Raw genomic sequence first — 20,091 nt, 5'->3', positions numbered from 1 at the left:
TGGCCTGGGTTTGTCATATGCAGGGGCCTTGTTAGCATCGTGATCTAGACGATGGGGGATGGAGCCCTTTAGTGGCAGAGAAAATGATTTAGGTGAACACAGAGACAGACTGAGCACCATTTATCACCTTTGTACAATGGAATATATTATAAGAGAAAGTTTTTAGTACAGGGCCTAAAAAAGTTTAGGGACAACAATGAAGTCAGAATATAAATTGTTAATACAGGATCTGATGAGAATGATTGTGTCACAAGGAACCAAACAGTTCTTGGGGATAAGTGAAAGTTAGAAATAGCTTTCCATACATGGACAGGTACTCAGAAAGAAAATGATAGGATGCTCTTCTCCTGGACATTTCTGGACCTTCTGATGCTCCCTTCCCACATCCAGGGCACAACTCACGGTCATATTCACAGATGTCCTGAGTCTGAGAACGTGAACCTCATAGCACCTCCAGGCTCTGTAGAGGAGGTGGGGAGAAACTTTGGCTGATACCAACAACACACAATCACACACACACACACACACACACACACAATGACACATCATTGTCTGTGCCAGCACTGACATGAGAGAGAAGCGCAACTGTGAACTACACACAAAATTCCAGCCTTCTCTGGTGTGGATCTGAATGACAGAAAGTCACGTAAAGACCTAAATGACCCACATGCTCTAAGTCTGGACATTGGGTGAAGATAAGCATTTGGACACCATGGGTTTGTTGACTCTTCTTCACCTCAGAAAATGTCCTGCTTTGGATGCTATGCAGTCTTAAGCAGTCCTGATCCTCTCTGCCTGGGAGTGCAGGGAGGGGTCCAGGGAGACCCTCCTCCTGCTGTGTGTGTCATCTCTACAGCTCCACCTCCCTGGCACCTCCCTCCCCCCAGCACCACGTTCAACACTGCAGAGTCTGGCAGACCTGATGAGTTGCATCAAGAAAAGTTAAAATCCCCAAATCGGCCAAGCCAATCTTCTGCCACAGCCCTCCCCATCTGACCCGCAGGAATCAGCATCTCTGGTGCCACCTTTGTGGATGAGGCCAGGGCAGCAGCCACTCACAGCCACCAAAGAGTGACTTCCAACATCTTTCTCAGTCAAGTGCTCACCCTGTCCTGTGACTTGCTGCCTGCGCACAATGGCCATCCAGACAGCATCTTTGTCCATGCATCTCACTGAGGGCTCCTGCCTGTGGTGACTGACAGTTACTGCAACAGACAAAACCTATGGAAACGTCCTGCTTAGAGCCTGCCCACACCCACAGTGCTTTATCTCCAAAGAAAATCTCCATGAAACCCTGTGTAATCAACTCAAATGTCCTTCAGCTGGAAGCTGGAAAGCCATATCCAGACCAGGAATCACTGGTGAAAATCAAATTAGGTGAACAAATTCCTTTTCTTACTGCTCTTTAGATTTCTTCTGATTTGTGAGACAGAGTTTTATATGTAGTACAGACTGACCTGTTAGCTTTCAGATTCTGGGTTTAAAGATGTGTCACAAAATTTGCAGCTAATACCTCCCTTCCAAGTAATTCTGGGCATCATCTATAAGACCCTGCTATTTCAATGTTCCCATGGATGGCACAGGCCAGGACGAGAGAGAAGAGGACAGGCACACTCCACCCATCACACAGTTGTTGCTGACTCTGAGCCCAGCAATCCAGACAAAGAAGAATACTCCAAACAGCAGCCATGAGTGAGTCAGGCAGACCTTCCTGCATGGAGAACCCTGGTGACCTCCCAGAGCCTGGTGACCCACAGCAGGGGTCACAGGTGAGGTGAGTTCAGTGGATCTGACTGGGGAAGATCAACAAAGTTTACACTATCAGAGTGCAGAGGCCCAGGAGGAGGTCAATGGGTCCACACTAGGAGAGTGTAAGGGCTGCACACACACACACCCTGGGGAACAATCCATTCTGGCTCAAGTTCTGATAGAGCCTGAAATTTGCTGATAGGCCCAGAGCACACACGCCCTATGCTCTGGAATCCAACCTGGCCTTGCACCAAGGAAGGTGCACAGGGAAGAAAACCCAGGGAGCACTAAGGTCAACTGAGGCCTGTGGGGCACCATGAAAGTCTGTATGCCTACTAACTTTGTACCTTTTAAAGGTTGCCAGGCCACTGTTTTGTCCTATGGGGTGACACACTCACAGATATCCGGCAGCATAAATGTATATTATTATTACCCAGAAGTAATGCAAAGTATCCATCTCTATAGCATATGCTGGAGAGGTTGTGGGGTAAAGGGAACACTCCTTCATTGCTGGTGGGAGTGCAAGCTGGTACAGCTCCTTGGGATGTCAGTGTAGTGATTTCTCAGAAAATTAGGAAACAACCTTTCTCAAGACACAGTAATACCACTTTTGGGTATATATGCAAAGGATGCTCAATTGTACCACAAGGACATGTGCTCAACTATGTTCATAGCAGCATTGTTTGTCAGAGTCTGAACCTGGAAACAACCTAAATGCCCCTTGACTAAAGGATGGATAAGGAAAACGTGGTACATTTACATAATGGAGTACTACACAGCAGAAAGAAATAAAGATATCTTGACATTTGTGGGAAAATGATTGTGTCTAGAAAACATCATACTGAGTGAGGTAACCCAGACCCAGAAAGACAAATATAATATGTATTCACTTATAGTGGCTTTTAGACATAAAGCAAAGTAAAAACAAGCCTACAATTCACAATCCCAGAGAACCTAGACAACAATGAGGACCCTAAGAGAGACATATGTGGATCTAATCTAAATGAGAAGTAGAAAAAGATAAGATCTCCTATGGGAGCATGGGGACCATAGAATAAGGTAGAAGTGGAGGGGAGAGGAAGGGAGGTGAGCAGAGAGAAAAATATATAGCTCATTAAAAACAATTTAAAAAAAGAAATAATCATAGAATCATATTTCTATATTGATATTTAGGTTCTAATGAGATGTTATCAAGACTGAGGCCTAGTAGAGGTCTGGGTACTGAGAACTATTTTTTTTTTTTTTGGTTTTTCGAGACGGGTTTCTCTGTGGCTTTGGAGCCTGTCCTGAACTATCTCTGTAGACCAGGCTGGTCTCGAACTCACAGAGATCCGCCTGCCTCTGCCTCCCGAGTGCTGGGATTAAAAACGTGTACCACCATCGCCTGGCCTTTGAGAACTATTAAATATCCCATTTATTCATCAACTTTGGGTCAGAAAGCTAGTCATCACAATACAGAAAACAGATTCATATCCTAATGTTGAACTTCATGGTCTCCAAAATGAACCTAATGAGATAGGGCATGTGATTTTGACAGACGTCACCAATATGATATGGGGTCTTTGAAGAACCCACATCATTGTTTTTCAAACTTCTGTTTTATTTTAAAGAGCATTTTAGTCCTAGAGAAGATAACAGTAAAGATAAAAATTTAAAAAGGAAGGATAGAAAGGGTCTAGTACCAGAGGAGTCTGAAAGGAGATGAGCCTGCCTTGGGTGGCTCACAAAATCCACATTGTTATGGGACCATTTACTGAGTGAATCTAACAAAAGATGACCCAGCAGGATAGAGTCACATGTAGAAAATTTGTGATAAATGTAGAAGAACAGGCAAGTGCAGAGGTTATGTGAATGTTAGGATCAACCCAGGTCACTCAGTATGTTTTGGGAAACTCAAGGTGACCCCATCAGCAGCCAGTGCTACACACCATTCCTCACACAGGGCACTATAGCTCTTTGTGCATGTGCTGAGATTTCCTTAGCTCCTGGATCTTCTGGGGCAGAGTCTGGGTCCAGAACTGCAGCCTTCTGGCCTTCAGGGCTCGGCCCACAGCAGGCCGGATGTCCAGCTGCAGATACAGCTCATCATGGTCCAACACAGGCCAGTAGGGTAGATCCTCGCTGTTGGGGTTCCTATGGATATGACACCCAACAAGGAAGAGTGAGGTCACTCTGATTCAAATCTGATCCCCTGATTTGGGTCATGGCTATGGCATAATTAGGCCAGTGGTTAATGGTGCTGATGGGACAAGTGTCCTGATAAAGAGCTGCTCCATGTGGAGGAAGACTACTTGACCTGTTTTACATCTACATCTAAGAGGCAAGATATAAAGACCAGTACCATAGCATGATGACTCAGGAACCAGGTCACTGTGAAATGACCAGGAACTGACACCTACAAAGTATCTATATAAATGTGCTATTTATATATTTATATATAAATAGTATATATATATATATATATATATATATATATATAGAGAGAGAGAGAGAGAGAGAGAGAGAGAGAGAGAGAAGAATCTATCATGTGATGGAAGATTCAGGAATGCTAAAGAGATAACCACCCAAAAAAGAGACCTATATAGAGACCCACATATCCCTATAACTCATACAGGGAGGGTTGAGAGAAAGGTGTGTTCTCACCCATGTCTTGCAAAGTTGGCCCAGTACTTCATCATCCTCCTGTTCAGTAGCTCTTCCTCCTCAGTGAGGTTGACTAAAGTCATGAGAAAAATAAATGTTGAAGTCCATGACACCTCACACAACTGCCAACTTATGCTTCACCCTCACAATCCCAGCTGTTGTCAGACCCTAAACTATTGGTTTTATTATCTCCGTTCTTCACTATACAATATTCAACATCCTTGCAATCCTTTAAAGGAATTCCTGCCCCAATGTGCTGTCATCTCCGTCACAGGTTCAGATTCTAATCTTGGTATTATTTTTTAGGCTATTACATGGCACACAGTTGATTTTATTTTCTCCTAGAGTCTAGTTTTTATCAAATGGACTGAGAGCTCAGGGGTCCCTAGGACGTCATCTGCAACCTCAGTCAGCTCAAGGAGAATAAGGAAGACTCACATTTCATGTCAAAGAAGAAGTACCCAAAGACAAAAGTAACCTCATCACCGTGGTCAGCCTTCACATAAGGTGGCCTGAAACTCTTGAAGAAGCTGGGTTGGTGCTGGAATTCATATAAGTAGACAGGGGCATGGGAACCTGGAGATAAGGACAAATAAGAGTTAGTAGTCCATCAATTGGATTTCTTCTGATACGTATTTGCTGACAACGTACGTTAACATAAAGTTACCTGGAATCATAAATGTTAAAGGGGAGAGAAAGTTCCAGGCTGGAGCTCTAGCTATGGAAAAGCTCAGGGCAGAACAGTGCTCGTGGCCTTCCCAGCTGGATAGCTATGTCAAGTTAATAGATTATCAGCAACCCATTTTCTCATCTGCACCTGGATGTTGCTCTTTTTCACTCAATATGAGACCTGCATAGCACACTGCTCCACAGTGCTTACCCATGATCTAAATTTCTGCGTTGCTCCCCTAAGCCTTGTTACAGATGTACTCACGTTGAAAATGTGCTACTTGGAGTGCAGGGATCACAAACATGAAGTCTGCCATCATCTCTGTAAACTGTAATTGGAGGGTTTGGGGATCCTCAGTGTCCCCCATGTACTCTTCCATTAGCAGGTCACTACACTCAGGAGGCAGCATCTACACCAAGGAGATAAGAGGTTAGGCATGTTCTCGGTTAGGTGGGCAGCAGCTTTGGTATCTGGAGAATGGGGCCTGGGTGGAGATAGAACATAGGTAAAAAGGTCCATGCTCTGAGGTCACCCCACACAGAATCACACATATATGCTGACTTTTGTTAATAGGGATGCTGTCTGAGAGGAGATATGAGGGACCTCTCTATTTGGATAGGACCAGAGGTGTCTCACCATTTGTACTGTTGTATTCTTCATAAAAGCCTCCAGGTTCCCTTTGGTTATTTCCTTTATTGCCTGAGCAGAGCCTATGATCTGGAAGATAGAAGACCCAGTTAAGTGTGGAATCTGATGAACTTGGATTAAATATGTATTTAGTTCTCACTGCTTAACATAGAGTCTCAAATCTCCCAAATGATTGGAACTAAGACTTACCATGGGGATGATCCAACCATACTCATCATTGTTGACACCAATGATGCTGGGGACAGGATGAAAATCCACAGAAGCCAACAACTCTTGGGGATGCTTGGGTAGGAATACCCCATCTACCACAGCAGGGATCATCTTGAAGACCTGAGGGGCATTAAAAGTCAATGTTGAAGGTCAATGAAATATGTATGTTGATGCTCACTGAGTCACCTCCACCACTTTCATATTTCTTACTGGCCTCAGGGTCCTCAGCTCACTCTGGAAGAGAATCTACACTTAGATTAGCCTATCTTGGTGTTCATATTGTACACAGAACTAAAGAACACAAAGTCTGACTAGATGTTCCGAGGCATACAATTCTACTTACCTTGTTAATGCCCAGAATCTCTGCTTCACTCTTGCCTCTCAGACAGTGCACCATGGCCTCTGAGTCCATGGTCTCACATCCAGACAGGTTGGCCACTGTCTGTGAAGGGAAACAAGTGGGGAGAAGGATTTTTACAATCCCAACTGGACGATATTATCCTAAATATCACACTATAGTGTATGTTTCGTGTGAATTGTTATAAATATAAATTATTCCCTTTGTCCTTTTCCTCAAAGTTTACAGACATCAAGCAGTATCCTCTCTACCTTCACACCTTTTCCCTTAGGGTAGTTTTACTAACCCCAGCCATCCTTCTGTATATCGAATGTGAGAGAAGAAATAAGTCTGCCAGTGTTTGTATGTGACTATTAGAGGACCAGGTCTCCTTTCTTCACAGATGCCCCCTTATTTGAGACAGGGTGTCCTCTTGGTTTCTGCTCCTGCACTAGCTGAGCTGCCCTGTGAACATTCAGGGATTCCCTTGTCTTTGTTGCCCACCTCACAACAGGAACATTGGAATGACAGATACATGCTACTATCTCCAGCCTTCTGTGGGTTCTGGGGCTCTTACATTCCAAACACTTTTTTTTAAAAAAATGCACTGAGCTATCTCCCAAAGCATATGCATATTTATTTCTGTCAATGATGGAAACTACTAGGAGAAATTAGATGGTCAGATAGCACGCTCAACCCATACGAAATAGAGATGAATAGAAGCTAACCCCAGAGTTTCTCAAATTTTGCTGGAAAGAAATATTTTTCATGATCATTATTCTCCCATCTCAACAGAAGACCAGAGCACCAGAAGATGAAGGCTGAGGGGGCAGAATCAGGCTATGATGGTTGAGGGCACTCACGGTGTAGACCCTCTCATGGGTGTCAGAGATAAGGTCAGGCAACAGGGTCACTCCACTCTGCATGATGGCTCTGTGGAAGAGTCCTTGGGACATGGGGGACACAACAAGTGAAGACACACTTGTGCCACCTGCTGACTCGCCAAAAATGGTGACAAGGTCAGGGTTGCCTCCAAAATGAGCAACATTTTGTTGAACCCAGCGTAGGGCGGCCACTTGGTCCAGGTAGCCCCAGTTGCCTCTGGCGTGCTGGTCTCCAGTGCTGAGAAGTGGAAGGGACATGGATCAAAGGGCTGTCCAGTTCTTCTCAGATAACATTGCCCCAACCAGCCCTTGTCTCACCTGAAGAATCCCAGGACACCCAGACGGTACTGGATAGTGACCACCACCACATCCTCAATGGCTGCCAGTATGGTACCATCAGTTCCAGAAGCCATTCCTGCAACCAGAGCACCACCATGGATCCACACCATCACCTGAAAGAGCAAAGAGAGATGCCAGGAGACCCCTTCTCAGTCCAACCTCTGCAGGACTACTTACTAGAGTATCAACTGCTGGGTTTCTATGCAGCTATACAAATACATACAAATCCTCGGGGCTTCAGGGCTTGGTCACAGTCAGGGTCCTCTAATAGCCCCATCTGTGTAATTCTCATCCCCATGCTGAGCAAGTATCTGCATTTTAATTAATGGTTCTATGTATACAGTAATGTTATCATTATTCAGACTCTTCATAGTAGAACAAAGAGGCATGTCTCCATGGATATCTCCCCAGTTTAAAAATGGAATCATCAACTCTCATTGGTAAAACAGATAACCCAAAAGTAGACATAGGTAACCTCAATGTTGAGACTTTAGAACCTAAGTTGTTCTACAGAACTCAGGTTATAGAATACATCCTTGTTTTATCAAAGAGTTAGAGTTTTTAATAACCCAGTGCTCTAGTGATATATATCTGGTACCCATGTTTCAGCTGCTTAGTGTAGCTGAAAAACCCTTCTTTGACCTAAATTAGGGAAGGCATTTCAGGAGAGCCCACACTGCAATGGAGCTCAGGTTGTTTCTGTCCCTTCTAGTCATCTTGAAAAGCATGCCCAGTCCCCAAGTTGGCCATGTCCTGACACTCACAGGCAGGTTAGAGCCCTCATGGGCATGTGCTGGTGTGTAGATGTTGAGATGCAGGCAGTCCTCAGACATAGAGATGGGAGGCATGGTCACTTCCATATCCGTCAGGCCCTCTGGATTCATGGTTTCAAGGTTTTGTAGACACCTGATGGAAATAGAAGACAAATATTCCAAGAGATACATGGTGGTCAAAACCAAATGTGGTTCTGAATCTTTTCCTGGTCACCTTTAGCTGCTACACCTCATGATGTCCTGTTAACACATATTCCCCCTCTGAAGTCCCTTCCACCAAGGTAATGGCCACAGGCTCTATGAAAGCTGGGGTGGGGTACTCCAGTTTGGTTGGGTCCGTATGTTGTTTTATTTCTGAGTCTGGTATATAAAGACATCTCAGTGTCTCTATGGAAATGATTGGCTGTGTACGGTGACATTCACTGAAGTGTATAAGAATAGAAAAGTGACCTAAACCGTAGCAATGCAGGTCATGCAAGCATTTTCTCTTCTCTGTTCCTGGTTGTGCATGTGATGTGACCAGCTCCTGGAATTTTCTTTCAGTGTAACTTCCCAACATGATAGATTATAATTTAGAGCTTTAGTAGTAGCTTTCTCTCCTAAGTTGCTTTATTGCAACTTTATTGCAGCAACAGAAAACAAACTTAGATGCAATATTGGAGTGTTGCCCTCCACAGGTACTAGAGGAATCAATGAACAGTGAGTCCATTGTTCCTAAAGGGCAGTGAGAAAGCCTTCATCCTATCTACAGACTCTCAGGGAACTTCTTTCTTTTTTTAGGTTTCCAATAAAACTTTATTTATAAAATGAAATGACAGGGGTGGGGAGTGCATATTTACCAGTTCCTGTTCTATATGATTTGTTACGTAAGATCAGAAAGCAGTGTTTTCTGATGATGTGGGTTTCCCCTCTGTATCCCACTGGTTAATAAAGAAGTTACTTTGGGCCTCTAGCAGGGTAGAATAGAGCTAGACAGGAAAACTAAACTGAGTGCTGGGAGAAAGAAGATGGAGTAACAGAGACACCATGTAGCTGCCAGAGGAGACAGACACCAGAACTTTGCTGGTAGGCCACAACCTCATAGTGATGCACAGATTAATAGAAACGGGTTAATTTAAGATATAAGTGCTACTTAACAATATGTTTAAGTGATTGACCAAGTAATGTTTTAATTGATACAGTTTCTGTGTGGTTGTTTGGGGTCTGGATGGCCGGGAACAAAAGAGCAGCCTTCACCAACATTCTGGAACAACTAAAAAAAAGCATAATGTATAAATGCTGACAAATATCTCTTCTCCCTTTTCTTCTGGGCTTTCTGCTATGCACAGGGTTGCTGGGGAGTCATATGTATGTGTGACTTCTTAATTGGAAAGGCATCCTTCATCCCATGTACAGACTCTCAGGGAACATCTTTTTTTTCCTATGCTGTTTTTAGAGCGAATTAGTTACATATAGTTCCTTGGTCAATGATGCTTGGCCCTCTGCGTTCTCACGGTGACTGTGATGTGGGGGTTCACCAGTATCCATCATGCTGCACCTCTCAGGACCTGAAGTGTATTCTATTGGGTTCAGGGGTGCTCTCTGCTTAATAGGTCACACAACTCATGCCTAGAGATTCTTCCCATTGTGGCAGAGAACACTGGGGTTAATTTGAAGTTGTGATCAGTTTTATTTTTGTTCCTCTCTACAGTACCTGCATCTAACTCTCAATGGTGCCAAGGAGCTGGTACAGTTGTTCTACTCAACCTTAGCACATGCATCAGAAACATGCATGGCGGACTCCCCACACTGGGAGGAAACTGCTGTGGAGCTGAGATGGAGGAAAGACTTCAGCATGGCTCAGAGCTCAGAGCAAATGTTCACCCCAGGGCCAAACATCCTCTCAGTCCAGAACTTACATGGCTGGATGTGAGGTCCCATCTCTCACACCACTCCACGGTTCAGGGGCTTCAGGGGGTGCAAAACGCAGTAGTCCTACAGGTGGCTTGGCAAAGGGAATTCCCAGGAATGTATGGACACCAACTTTGGTATCAGTCACATGGACAAGGCTGCCTCGCACCTGGCCTGTGTGTGTGTTTCTGATGGGGCTGACTTCTGAGGAGTCCTGACCTGTGTGGAGAGATGCCATCGGGGTTAGTTTCATGCAATCAGCTGCCAGCAGATTGTGGGAGTTCCCATCTCACTGTTACCAGGGCACAAAAGAAGGGACCTCCTAGTTCAGCTGTGGGGTGTGAGTGTGGGAACTTCCCTATCCCTCAGAACCAGGAACATTTCCTATTGCCCTTTGAAGGGAGTCGGAGCATTACTATGGCCAAAGAGTTCACACACTTTGAGCTGTTTGGCCACATAAAATAATAATTATCGTCATTATTATACAAAGTTCAGCAGTGGCTACAGTAAGAGCCATACTTGGAGGAGGGAAAAATTCCTTCATCTTGCTCTTCTTTGAATTGTCTAGCATTGACCAGAGCTCCTTACACTGAACTGTCTCCTCACTATGGGGTGATCCTAAACACCTCTGACCCTCTGTGTGCTAAGCGCCTACAAAATCTGTGTGCTTTGGCCAGAGGATTGGGAGACACATGTTTCCCACACTTGAGTCTGTCCTTTCTATTGCCCCACCCGCACCCTCGTTCCCTGGTCTTCCCTCCCACAAGCTCAACCTCTGATTCTGCAGAATCTGACAGCTCTGATTCTAGTCATTTCCCATTGGCAGCTATTGAGCCTCACCCTGCACATGGAGGTGGAGAAGCAGGAGCCCGAAGAACACAGCATTCAGCCAGCTTTGCAGTTGGTTTAGTGGCATGATCAGCTCTCAGTCCTGAGTTGCTGCTGCTATGTAGGATGGCCACGTTTCACAAACAGGAAGCAGAATGTGTAGGTCTGCCCTAGGTAAGAATTTAAATCAAAGGGATATGGGCAGGGAACTTTGTGTGGTCGGGCAAAGTTCTCATTGTTGGAGAACTGATTAGTCAGAGTGACAGGATCCAATGTCCAGGAGGCAGGGCAAAGTCACCTCTGCTGTTTCCATTTTCTCTCTGATATCCTGGAAAGGCACAGCGTGGATTCTGAAGCTCTTCTGGAACACCAGGAGCCCTGTCCTCACACATCAACAGAAAGATGTCACAGAGAGACAGAGGCTTCTGTGAGTAGGTACACACTCAAGGTCTTTGGTTCAAGAAACTGAAAACACCAGTCACAAAAGCTCATACTTCCAAAGTTCACAAGAGCTTGTTTAAAAGTAGTCAAAATCAGGTTACTCAGGTGTTGATCAATAGGGATTGGGAAAATGAGATGTTTGCACACATGGAGAGACACGGTTACCTATATGCAGCACACTTGAATCTTTTTTCCCTTTTCAATTTCCTTCTTTCTCTTTTTATATTTTATTTTATTTAAATAAATTTTTTTCCATTTATTTTACATACTGACTGCAGTTTCCCCTCCTTCCTCTCCTTCTGCCCCACCCCCTTTCCCTATCCACTCCTCCTCCATCTCCACTCAGAAAGGGGCAGGCCTCCTATGGACTTACACAAAGCATGGCACGTCAAGTTAAGGCAAGACTGAGCTCCTCCCCTTGTGTCAAGGCTGGGCAAGGTAATCCAGCACGAGGAGCAGGTTCCCAAAAGCCAGTTAAGTGCCAGGGATGGATCCTGATCTCACTGCTAGGAACTTTACAAAGCTACACAACTGTCACACACATGCAGAGGACCTATATCAGTCTCCTGGAGGTTCCCTAACTGTTGGTCCAGAGTCCTTGAGCTCCTATGAGCTCAGCTCAGCTGTTTTTGTGTCCCACCCCTGTCAGGATCCCCTGGGTAACTATAATCCTTCCTCTCTTTCTTCAGCAAGACACCCTGAGCTCAGCCCTGTACTTGGCAGAAGCACATTTGAATCCAAGGGCATTTTACTTAGTAATGAGACCAGTCACATAGGAATCCTTTTTGGAGACAAGATAACTAGGATTCTGATGTTTTAAATCATTTGCAGTTTCCAAACTGTAGCATTAGAAGGTATTTGCCCTGGAGCAGAGACCAGGCAATAATTGGCTGAGAGGAGCTCAGGGGGACTTTTGCCAATAAAAGAAGGAGACTCATATTTCCCTGAATATAATTGCATAGCTCATACTTTTATGAAAAATTTACCCATCTAAGCTGGTAAGTGGGCAAATGTGATTGCATAGAAATCATTTGATGTCGGATGTTTTCAAAAATGACACAGCTACTGAAAGTCTAAAGGCCATTTGGTGAGGTGTCCTGTGTCTGTCAACAGAAATGGAGACCTCACAGGTGCATGTGTGCAGCAGGAGCTCACAAATGCCTCAAGTCCCCAGTGAGAACATCAGGCACTCGAAGGGATCTTCTCTGCTCAGCTACTGAGCCAAGGCTGAGACTGTCTTGTCTCTCTTCTGCCCCCTGGTGTTTGCCATATGGAACATACAAATCATCCCATCCATAAATGCTATAGATTTAGTGCCTCCCCTCCACACTCTCTGTGCTTTCAGGCCCTGTTTAGGAAGATGTTCTCTCTCTCCTCAACTACCTTTCTGGAGAACATCTGGGCTGTGGGAGCTGAAAGGTCTATCTACGCTCCTCCATTTCTTCCAAGCTCAAAGACATGAAAATAGCTTCTTTATGTTACTGGAACAGCCTGGTGAGTCTGCTTAAACCTGATCTGCTTTGTAACGTGAACTGGGGAAAGATTCCCATGTATTCTGTCACCCAGTGCTCCATCATTCAAAGACCCTTCACGGATGATAGTGGAGACCATAGTAAGTATGTAGAATGAGGAAGACTCTCAAATTCTGTGTGTATGCTGGAAGGGGTGGATCTGGAATCTTTCATTTACAGACAAGAAGGGGGAGAGGGCCTAAAGTCTACAGAATCCTCTTCATGGAGAAACTACTTCATATACACAAACATACTCAGTGTTGGCAAAACATGGAGCCACTGGCATGCTCGCACACACATGGCTGGAGGAGATGCAAAATGGTGTAGTCATATTGAAAGACAGATTGACCTTTTCTTCAAAAGTTAAACACACCTGTGCTGTGACTCAGCAAATCTGTACTGATGATAAAGCCTGCTTGAATTACCAGGTGTCCTTTAATGCCTTTTCCTGTCTCTATCTGACCTTGTCCTTTGCTGCTGTGACATCTATTATCAGGTCAACTCAAACCTGCACTCTACAGTGAGATTATTGAGAGTTGGGCCACTAAGCACTCAGGTCACGGGCATCATTATTTGTCCCATCAGTGTAACCAAAAAGAACAGTCTTTGGATGAGAATGCTAGCCCTCAATATATAGCACACCTGATGGTACCTTAACTTTGGAATTCATGGTCTCCAAACTTGGGAGCAAATTTCTATTGGTAATAAGCCACATAGGTTATAATATATACAAATTCATGTGTGTATGTTACATGTATCAGTCTATGCATATATATAATTGAGATGAAGTGTGTGTAACTGTTACCAGCTGACCTGAAACTCTTGAGCTCATAAAATCTACCTGCCTTGGTCTTCCAAGTACCCAGGTCACTTGTGTGTCTGTCATAGACCTGAGCTCGCTGCTTCTGGTGGGATTTTTGTTATGAACACATAAACTTTCTAATACACCAGGGTGGCAAGTCAAATGTTTTGCAAACTACTTATAGATGGACATACTTAGGGATTATTAACAGACGGACATGAGAATTTGACATCCCATCACCTCTGATGTGTCAGTTTCCCCAAACATCTGAAGTGGAGACAGGATATTGAATCCAGGTCTTATACATGTGAGGCAAGTGCTCTATCCCTAAACTATGTATCCAGGATGCTTGTATATTTTAATCTTTAATAATTTCATACACAGATACAATGTATTCAAATCATGTTTACTCCTTTATCTAGACCAACTCCTCCCAAATCACCATTCAAATGATATATATCCCATCTAAATTCACTTCATCCAATTAGGTGTTAAGAAATATTTTATATCCCACATCTACTGGGATCCCAGAGATCAGAGTCCTATGAGTGTTAACAGTCTTGCTTCTCACAAAAAATAGATCAAGTTGAGCTCAAAGGCCAAGAGGGTAGGCTACTGTATCTCTTTATTTTTACATAATGTCTCGAAATATAGTCACACTTGCCTAAGACTCTAACACTCCTGAATCGGCCCTGGTTGCTGGGATGAAAGGTGTGTACACTGAAATTTTAAATGAAACTCTTATGGCTAACTTCAAGCATAGCTTTGTGTGTCCACAGGCTTCTGCTTCCTCTGAATGAAATTATAAACATGGAACTGTGGTGTTTGTGACAAGCCTGTGATTGTTCAACTTAGAAAGACTAAGTCAATCTGTCTTCCAAAATGACCGCATCCTTTCTCTGACCTTGTGTGCAGCGACAGCTGCTTCACATCCTCAGCTGCACTGGGACTCACAGATCTGCAGTCTGGTTGCATTGGGTGGTCCTCTGCTTATGTAGAAAGATGGTAAAGATGACTGCAGCCTGGACTACATAGTGAGTCAAGAAGCAAGACCTCTCCCCACCAAAGAAGAGTCTGAACACGGAAGTGACTCAGGCTGCCTCTGCTGAGAGCATAAGTGGGGCTGAGACTCTGTAATGACGGGAGGGGATCACAAGAACGTTATCCCAGATGGCAGCTTGTCTCCAGTGGTTCCTCTTACAGGACATGACAGAAAGAGGTACAGTGTTCCTAAATCACGTCCAGGTGGAAAGTACAGCGAAAGAAAGAAGTGGATGAGGGCATGGAGGGATTCTTGAGAGGGGGATGGTATCCAAGCGCTCAGCAATGGAGCTACTCCCTAGCGTTCCCCTCGTCTGTGTCCTGGTATCCAGGACAGACAACACAAGACAAGAGTCTTGACTTTCATGCAAAGTCATGGTGCTTTATGGCTGGTACTCAGTACAGTGAATGACACACGGAGTCTTTGCCCTGGTAAAGATGGTGAACAAACACGACCAGCAGGTCAGAGGGAGAGGGTTGTGCAAGTCCCATGGTCTAAAGAACACAGGACGCACCTCCTGAAATAACAGAGAAAATGCTTTGAAGGAACAAAAGGCACATTGAGAACAATTTGGCTTCACTACAAATGACAAAATAAAGACACTTTGAATGGGTGGGCATGAGAAGTTTAAATACAACACTAACAAAGAGAGGTCTAAGAATTGAAATTAAATCAAAACCAGTCACGTGGAACATGGAGAAGAGACACTATTGTTCAGCAGGATTTGTGGAAAACAGGAAGATGATTGTATACATTGAGAAACCATCAGTCATGGTGCCAGGGTCAAGGATGTCTTCTGCTTAGACAAGTCTGTGCGTTCCTACCTCTCCCACCCTTGACACACACCACAGCAAAAGATCTTTAGATTCCCTTCAGGCACTGACCTCTGACCCAGAAGACTAGAAGTTGTTCTCTTAGAAACCTTACATATGCATGAATCTGAAAATGCATGGCAGACTACACATCACAGACGGAAAACTTTTGTTTGGTTGGGATGAAGGAAGCCCCCCCATTCTGGTCCAGAGCTCAGAGCACATTCTCACCTCAGGACCTGAAGTCCTCTGGGCCCCAGAACTTACATAGTCAGTAAGAAGGTTTGAAAGAAAATGGGCTCCAAAGGGAGTGGCACTACTGGAAGGTGTGACTGTGCTAGAGTAGGTGTGGTCTTGTTTGAGGAAGTGCTTCACTGTGAAGGCACACTTTGAAGTCTCATATATTTTCAAGCCGTGCACAGTGAGACAGTTTCTTCCTACTGCCCTTGGATCAAGACATAGAATTCTTCAGCACCACATCTGCCTGAATGCTGCCATACTCCCAGCTGCCATGCTCACCTCCACGATGATAATAGACTAAAACCTCTGAATGGTAATCAAGCCACCACAATTAAATGTTTGTCTTTATAATGGTTGCCTTTGTCATGGTGTCTCTTCACAGCAATAGAAAACCTTAACAAGAAAGCAAGATAGGAAGTCCCATGTATGACACCACAGCATAGTTTAGGGGACTCAGGGGTGCAAAGTACAGTGTACCTACAGGAGACTGGGCAAAGGGAATTCCCAGGAAGTGTGGACACCAACCATGGTGCCCTTCTCATGGAGGAGGCTTCCTCCACCTGTCCTGTGTGTGTGCTCACGATGGGGCTCGCTTGGTCCAGGCCTTCAGGTAGAGAGACACCATCTATCCCCCTGTTTCCCCACTCATTTCACTAGGATGCATGGGGCAGGGAATCTGAGGTGTCTGGGTTCAGCTGGAGGATGTGGGGGTAGGAATTCCATCCATCTATCCTTCCATCCTACCTTCCTCCCTTCCTTCCTTCCTTCCTTCCTTCCTTCTTCCTTCTGCCCATTCTTCCTTCCTTTCTTTGTTCTGATTTTCTAGGCAGAGTTTCTCTGCATAGCCTTGGCTGTCTTGGAATTTGCTCTGTAGACCAGGTTGACCTCAAGTCAGGAAGATCCTCTACCTTTGCCTCTATGGACCATGGCTTAGCACAGCAAAACTTTCTTCTTATTGCTAGCACGGCATAGCCATGCATTTCCTTGCCTCCTTCAATAATCAAAATTCCCTGTTGCTGTGCTGTAGTGGCTCCAGCAAATTGTTGTCCAGTCTATGGTCCCAGCCATTACTGTCGCTTACTCTTCCTACCCTCAATTCCTTGACCAAAGGAACTGATGGGGTCATTGGGTTGGGAGGTCTTAGGATCAAGGATTAAGATTCTTCGTGTTTCTTGATGTGCATGATGCTTCTCCTTGTTACAGACTTTTCTCAGCTAAGTTCTGTGCTGGTTAGAATGTGAATGGCCCTTGTAGACTCATATATTTGAATGTCTGGTTCCCAATTGGTGGACTGTTTGGGAGGTGTGACCTTGTTGGAGAAGGTGTGTCCCTGGAGGTGGGATTGAGGTTTCAAAAGTCCACACTAGGCCCAAGTCATCCCTCTGCCTCTTGCTGGCAGATCAGGATATAAGCTCACAGCTACTGCTCCGACACTTTGTGTCCCTGCCTGCTACCAGGCTGCCTGCAAGGATCATGGCCCTGGACTCATCCTCTGAAACTGGAAGGAAGCCCCAATGAAATGCTTTCTGTTACAAGTTGTCGTGGTCATGGTGTCCTCCACAGCAACAGAACAGTGACTGTGACAGCTGGGGGAGGGTGGAGCCCGTGTGCTTTGTTACTCTCTGCACCATCATCCAGACCCTGTGTTGGTAATTGCCAAGGCCACAGCAGATGTGTGGAATGAAGATGCTCAGGTGCATTTCATGGAAGAAGCAGGGAGTGAGCCCAGGAACAAGTGGGAAGGGGAAGCTGAGGCTCAAACTCCATTAAAGCTCCTGCAATGAGACACCCTTCACACTATGCTACAACATCTGACTTGGGAGCCATGAGGACAAGTGGTCAAAGATATGGGGGTCAGCTGCAGCGTGTGAGGGTAAAACACATTGTATGCACATGTGGAATAACACTGCTAACCAAGAACAACACAGCTGAATAACCTGTACCTAGTATCAGCAGCAGTCACAAATGAATCCTTTTTTCTGTGATAAGATGGTGTGGTGGTATGATCCTCTCATTAGATGCTGAAATGTCTTTAACAAAATACAACACCCCTTCAGGATAAAGGTCTTAGAGAGAGCAGGGATACAAGGAAAATACCTAAACATAATAAAGGCAATATACAGCAAGTCAACAGCCAACATCAAGCTAAATAAAGAGAAACTCAAAGCAATTCAACTGAAATCAGGAACAAGAAAATGTTGTCCACTCTCTCCATATCTATTCAACATAGGACTTCATGTTCTAGCTATAGCAATAAGACAACAAAGAGAGAATAAGGAGATATAAATCAGAAAAGAAGAAGTCAAACTCTCAATATTTGATGATGTTGTGATAGTTTACATAAGTGACCCCAAAATGCTACCAAGTAAATTTTACAAGCCACAAACACTTTCAGTAATGTAGCACGATACAAGATTAACTCAAGAAAAAAGTAGCCTTCCTTTTCACAGATAATAAATGGGCTGAGAAAGAAATCAGAGAAACATCACCCTTCACAATAGCCACAAATAGCCTAACATATCTTGGAGTAACTCTGACCCAACAAGTGGAAGACCTGTATGACAAGAACATTAAATCTTTGAAGAAAGAAATTGAAGAAGACAACAGGAAATGGAAAGATCTCCCATGTGCTTACGTAGGTAAAATTAACATAGTAAAAATGGCAATCTTACCAAAAGCAATCTACAGATCCCACAGTCCCACAGGTGGCTTGGCAAAGGGAATCCCCAGGAAGGCGTGGACATCAACATCGCTGTCTTTCACATGGACAAGGCTTCCTCTCACCTGCCCTGTGTGTGTGTTCCTGATGGGGCTGGCTGAGTCCTGGCCTGTGGGTGGAGAGAAGTCATAAGTTGTCACCACACTCAGGAATTCCTACCTCGTTGTCACAGAGTTAAACAGGAAGATAGCTTGGGTCCTCTCAGTTCAGCTGTGCCTTGTGAGGATGACGCCTTCTGGATTACCTGGTGCTGGAAACCTTGTCCGTTGGCCCTCTTAAAAAATGACAGGGCACTTCTCTAGTCATCAAGGTGACAGGCTCAGAGCCACTTGGCATTATGAAGGAATTCTTGTCATTACCCACATACACTAGGACCTCTACCACAACCACATACAGAGGAAGACATGTCTCTCCTATACTTCTGTCCCAGCTGGCTCCTCAATACATGGTAACCTTACACGTCTCTGACCCTCCTGTGCCACATGGCCCATCCTGTGGGCTTCAGTGTGGGCATTAGAGGGCACACCAATCCACACTTTCATCTGTCACCTCCACCAGCTCCTCCCTCCCTGGTGTTTCCCTCCCACAAACACAGCCTATGACTCTGTAGAACTGGGCAGCTCTGACCCTGGTCCTCTCTACTCACCATGCACGTGGAGGAGGAGAAGCAGGAGCCCACAGGCCACAGCAAACAGCCAGCCAGGAAGTCTACCGAGTGGCATATTGAATCCCAGGTCTAAGTCTGTGCTGCTACAGGATGACAGTTTCACAACAACAGGAAACAGAACAGGTAGGCCTTAAGCAAGCAGGAGTTTGTAACTTTGTGTCCATGTACATTGCCCTGGGCAAACTGGATGTGGGCCTGGCCTTTCTTGGAATTCCTTTGCATGAAATTGCCCAAAACCTTGTACACATTCCTATGATGGGGGTCACTCTGAAGCCTGCTGTGTTCAGGACTCTGGTAGGATTTTTCTTTGTGCCAACAGCTCCCAAATAATGGCACATAGTAATCTCTGTTCTTCCACATGACTTTTAACTCTCTTTCATTCTGAGTGTCAGGCCCGTTCTGCTGCTCCATGTCATACCCTGTGTGCCTCGATTATCTGTTCCTCTCCCTGCCCAGAATTTCTGCCGATTTCTCCTGCCTAGCTACTGACCATTCAGCTCTTTATTACACCAGTCACAGAAATACCTCATCACTGTGTACAAATAACTTACAGCACTGGCCAGTTCCCTGCCTTAGGACACTGTGCGAAGTGAAGAAGCCCAAGGAGTTGGAGACAAATAGGGCTGTGTAGGAAGATAAGACATACAAGGCCAGAGATGAGCCAACCTGGAGTCTGCCTGAGACTCTAGCAACAGGCACTAGCAGAGGTCCTGATCATGCCTAACCAATGAGGGACCTGAATCCAGTGTCTATGCCCTTGATGCCGCACCTTCTCGCCTCCTCCCCCAAGGGAACGGCTAGAACCCAGTAACAGGGCTGGTGTCCCGATCTGTGCAAGGGGCAGGACTAGCTGTACTGCTTTTCGTCCTCTCAGTGTCAGGCTCAC

The 20,091-nt window shown here is 45.0% G+C and overlaps 1 protein-coding gene across 7 annotated transcripts; it reads right to left on the bottom strand.

Annotated features, from left to right (window-relative positions):
• Positions 1-103: 103 nt before the first annotated feature.
• LOC119802117 (acylcarnitine hydrolase-like) lies at positions 104-19,871 on the bottom strand. Of its 7 annotated transcripts, XM_038313032.1 has the most exons (15): positions 18,783-19,076; positions 18,492-18,647; positions 10,984-11,141; positions 10,152-10,362; positions 8,245-8,386; positions 7,460-7,593; positions 7,121-7,379; positions 6,264-6,362; positions 5,900-6,040; positions 5,699-5,779; positions 5,327-5,471; positions 4,831-4,968; positions 4,393-4,465; positions 3,678-3,882; positions 104-460 (listed from the first exon to the last, which is right to left on the bottom strand). In XM_038313032.1, exons 3-14 carry the CDS (start codon positions 11,057-11,059, stop codon positions 3,696-3,698), a joined length of 1,686 nt encoding a protein of 561 aa, XP_038168960.1. In that variant the 5' UTR covers positions 11,060-11,141; positions 18,492-18,647; positions 18,783-19,076; the 3' UTR covers positions 104-460; positions 3,678-3,695. The 7 variants fall into 7 exon arrangements, with proteins under 7 accessions (XP_038168960.1, XP_038168959.1, XP_038168958.1 ...); XM_038313031.2 differs by lacking the exons at positions 104-460; positions 18,783-19,076 and adding an exon at positions 19,757-19,871 and having other exon boundaries at positions 3,135-3,882; XM_038313030.2 differs by lacking the exons at positions 104-460; positions 18,783-19,076 and adding an exon at positions 19,185-19,340 and having other exon boundaries at positions 3,135-3,882.
• Positions 19,872-20,091: the final 220 nt, after the last annotated feature.

Source organism: Arvicola amphibius, chromosome 15, assembly GCF_903992535.2.
Source record: "Arvicola amphibius chromosome 15, mArvAmp1.2, whole genome shotgun sequence".
NCBI classification, from domain to species: domain Eukaryota; kingdom Metazoa; phylum Chordata; class Mammalia; order Rodentia; family Cricetidae; genus Arvicola; species Arvicola amphibius.
Note: the sequence above shows the minus strand (reverse complement) of the source record. Positions and strands in the feature narration are given on the sequence as shown.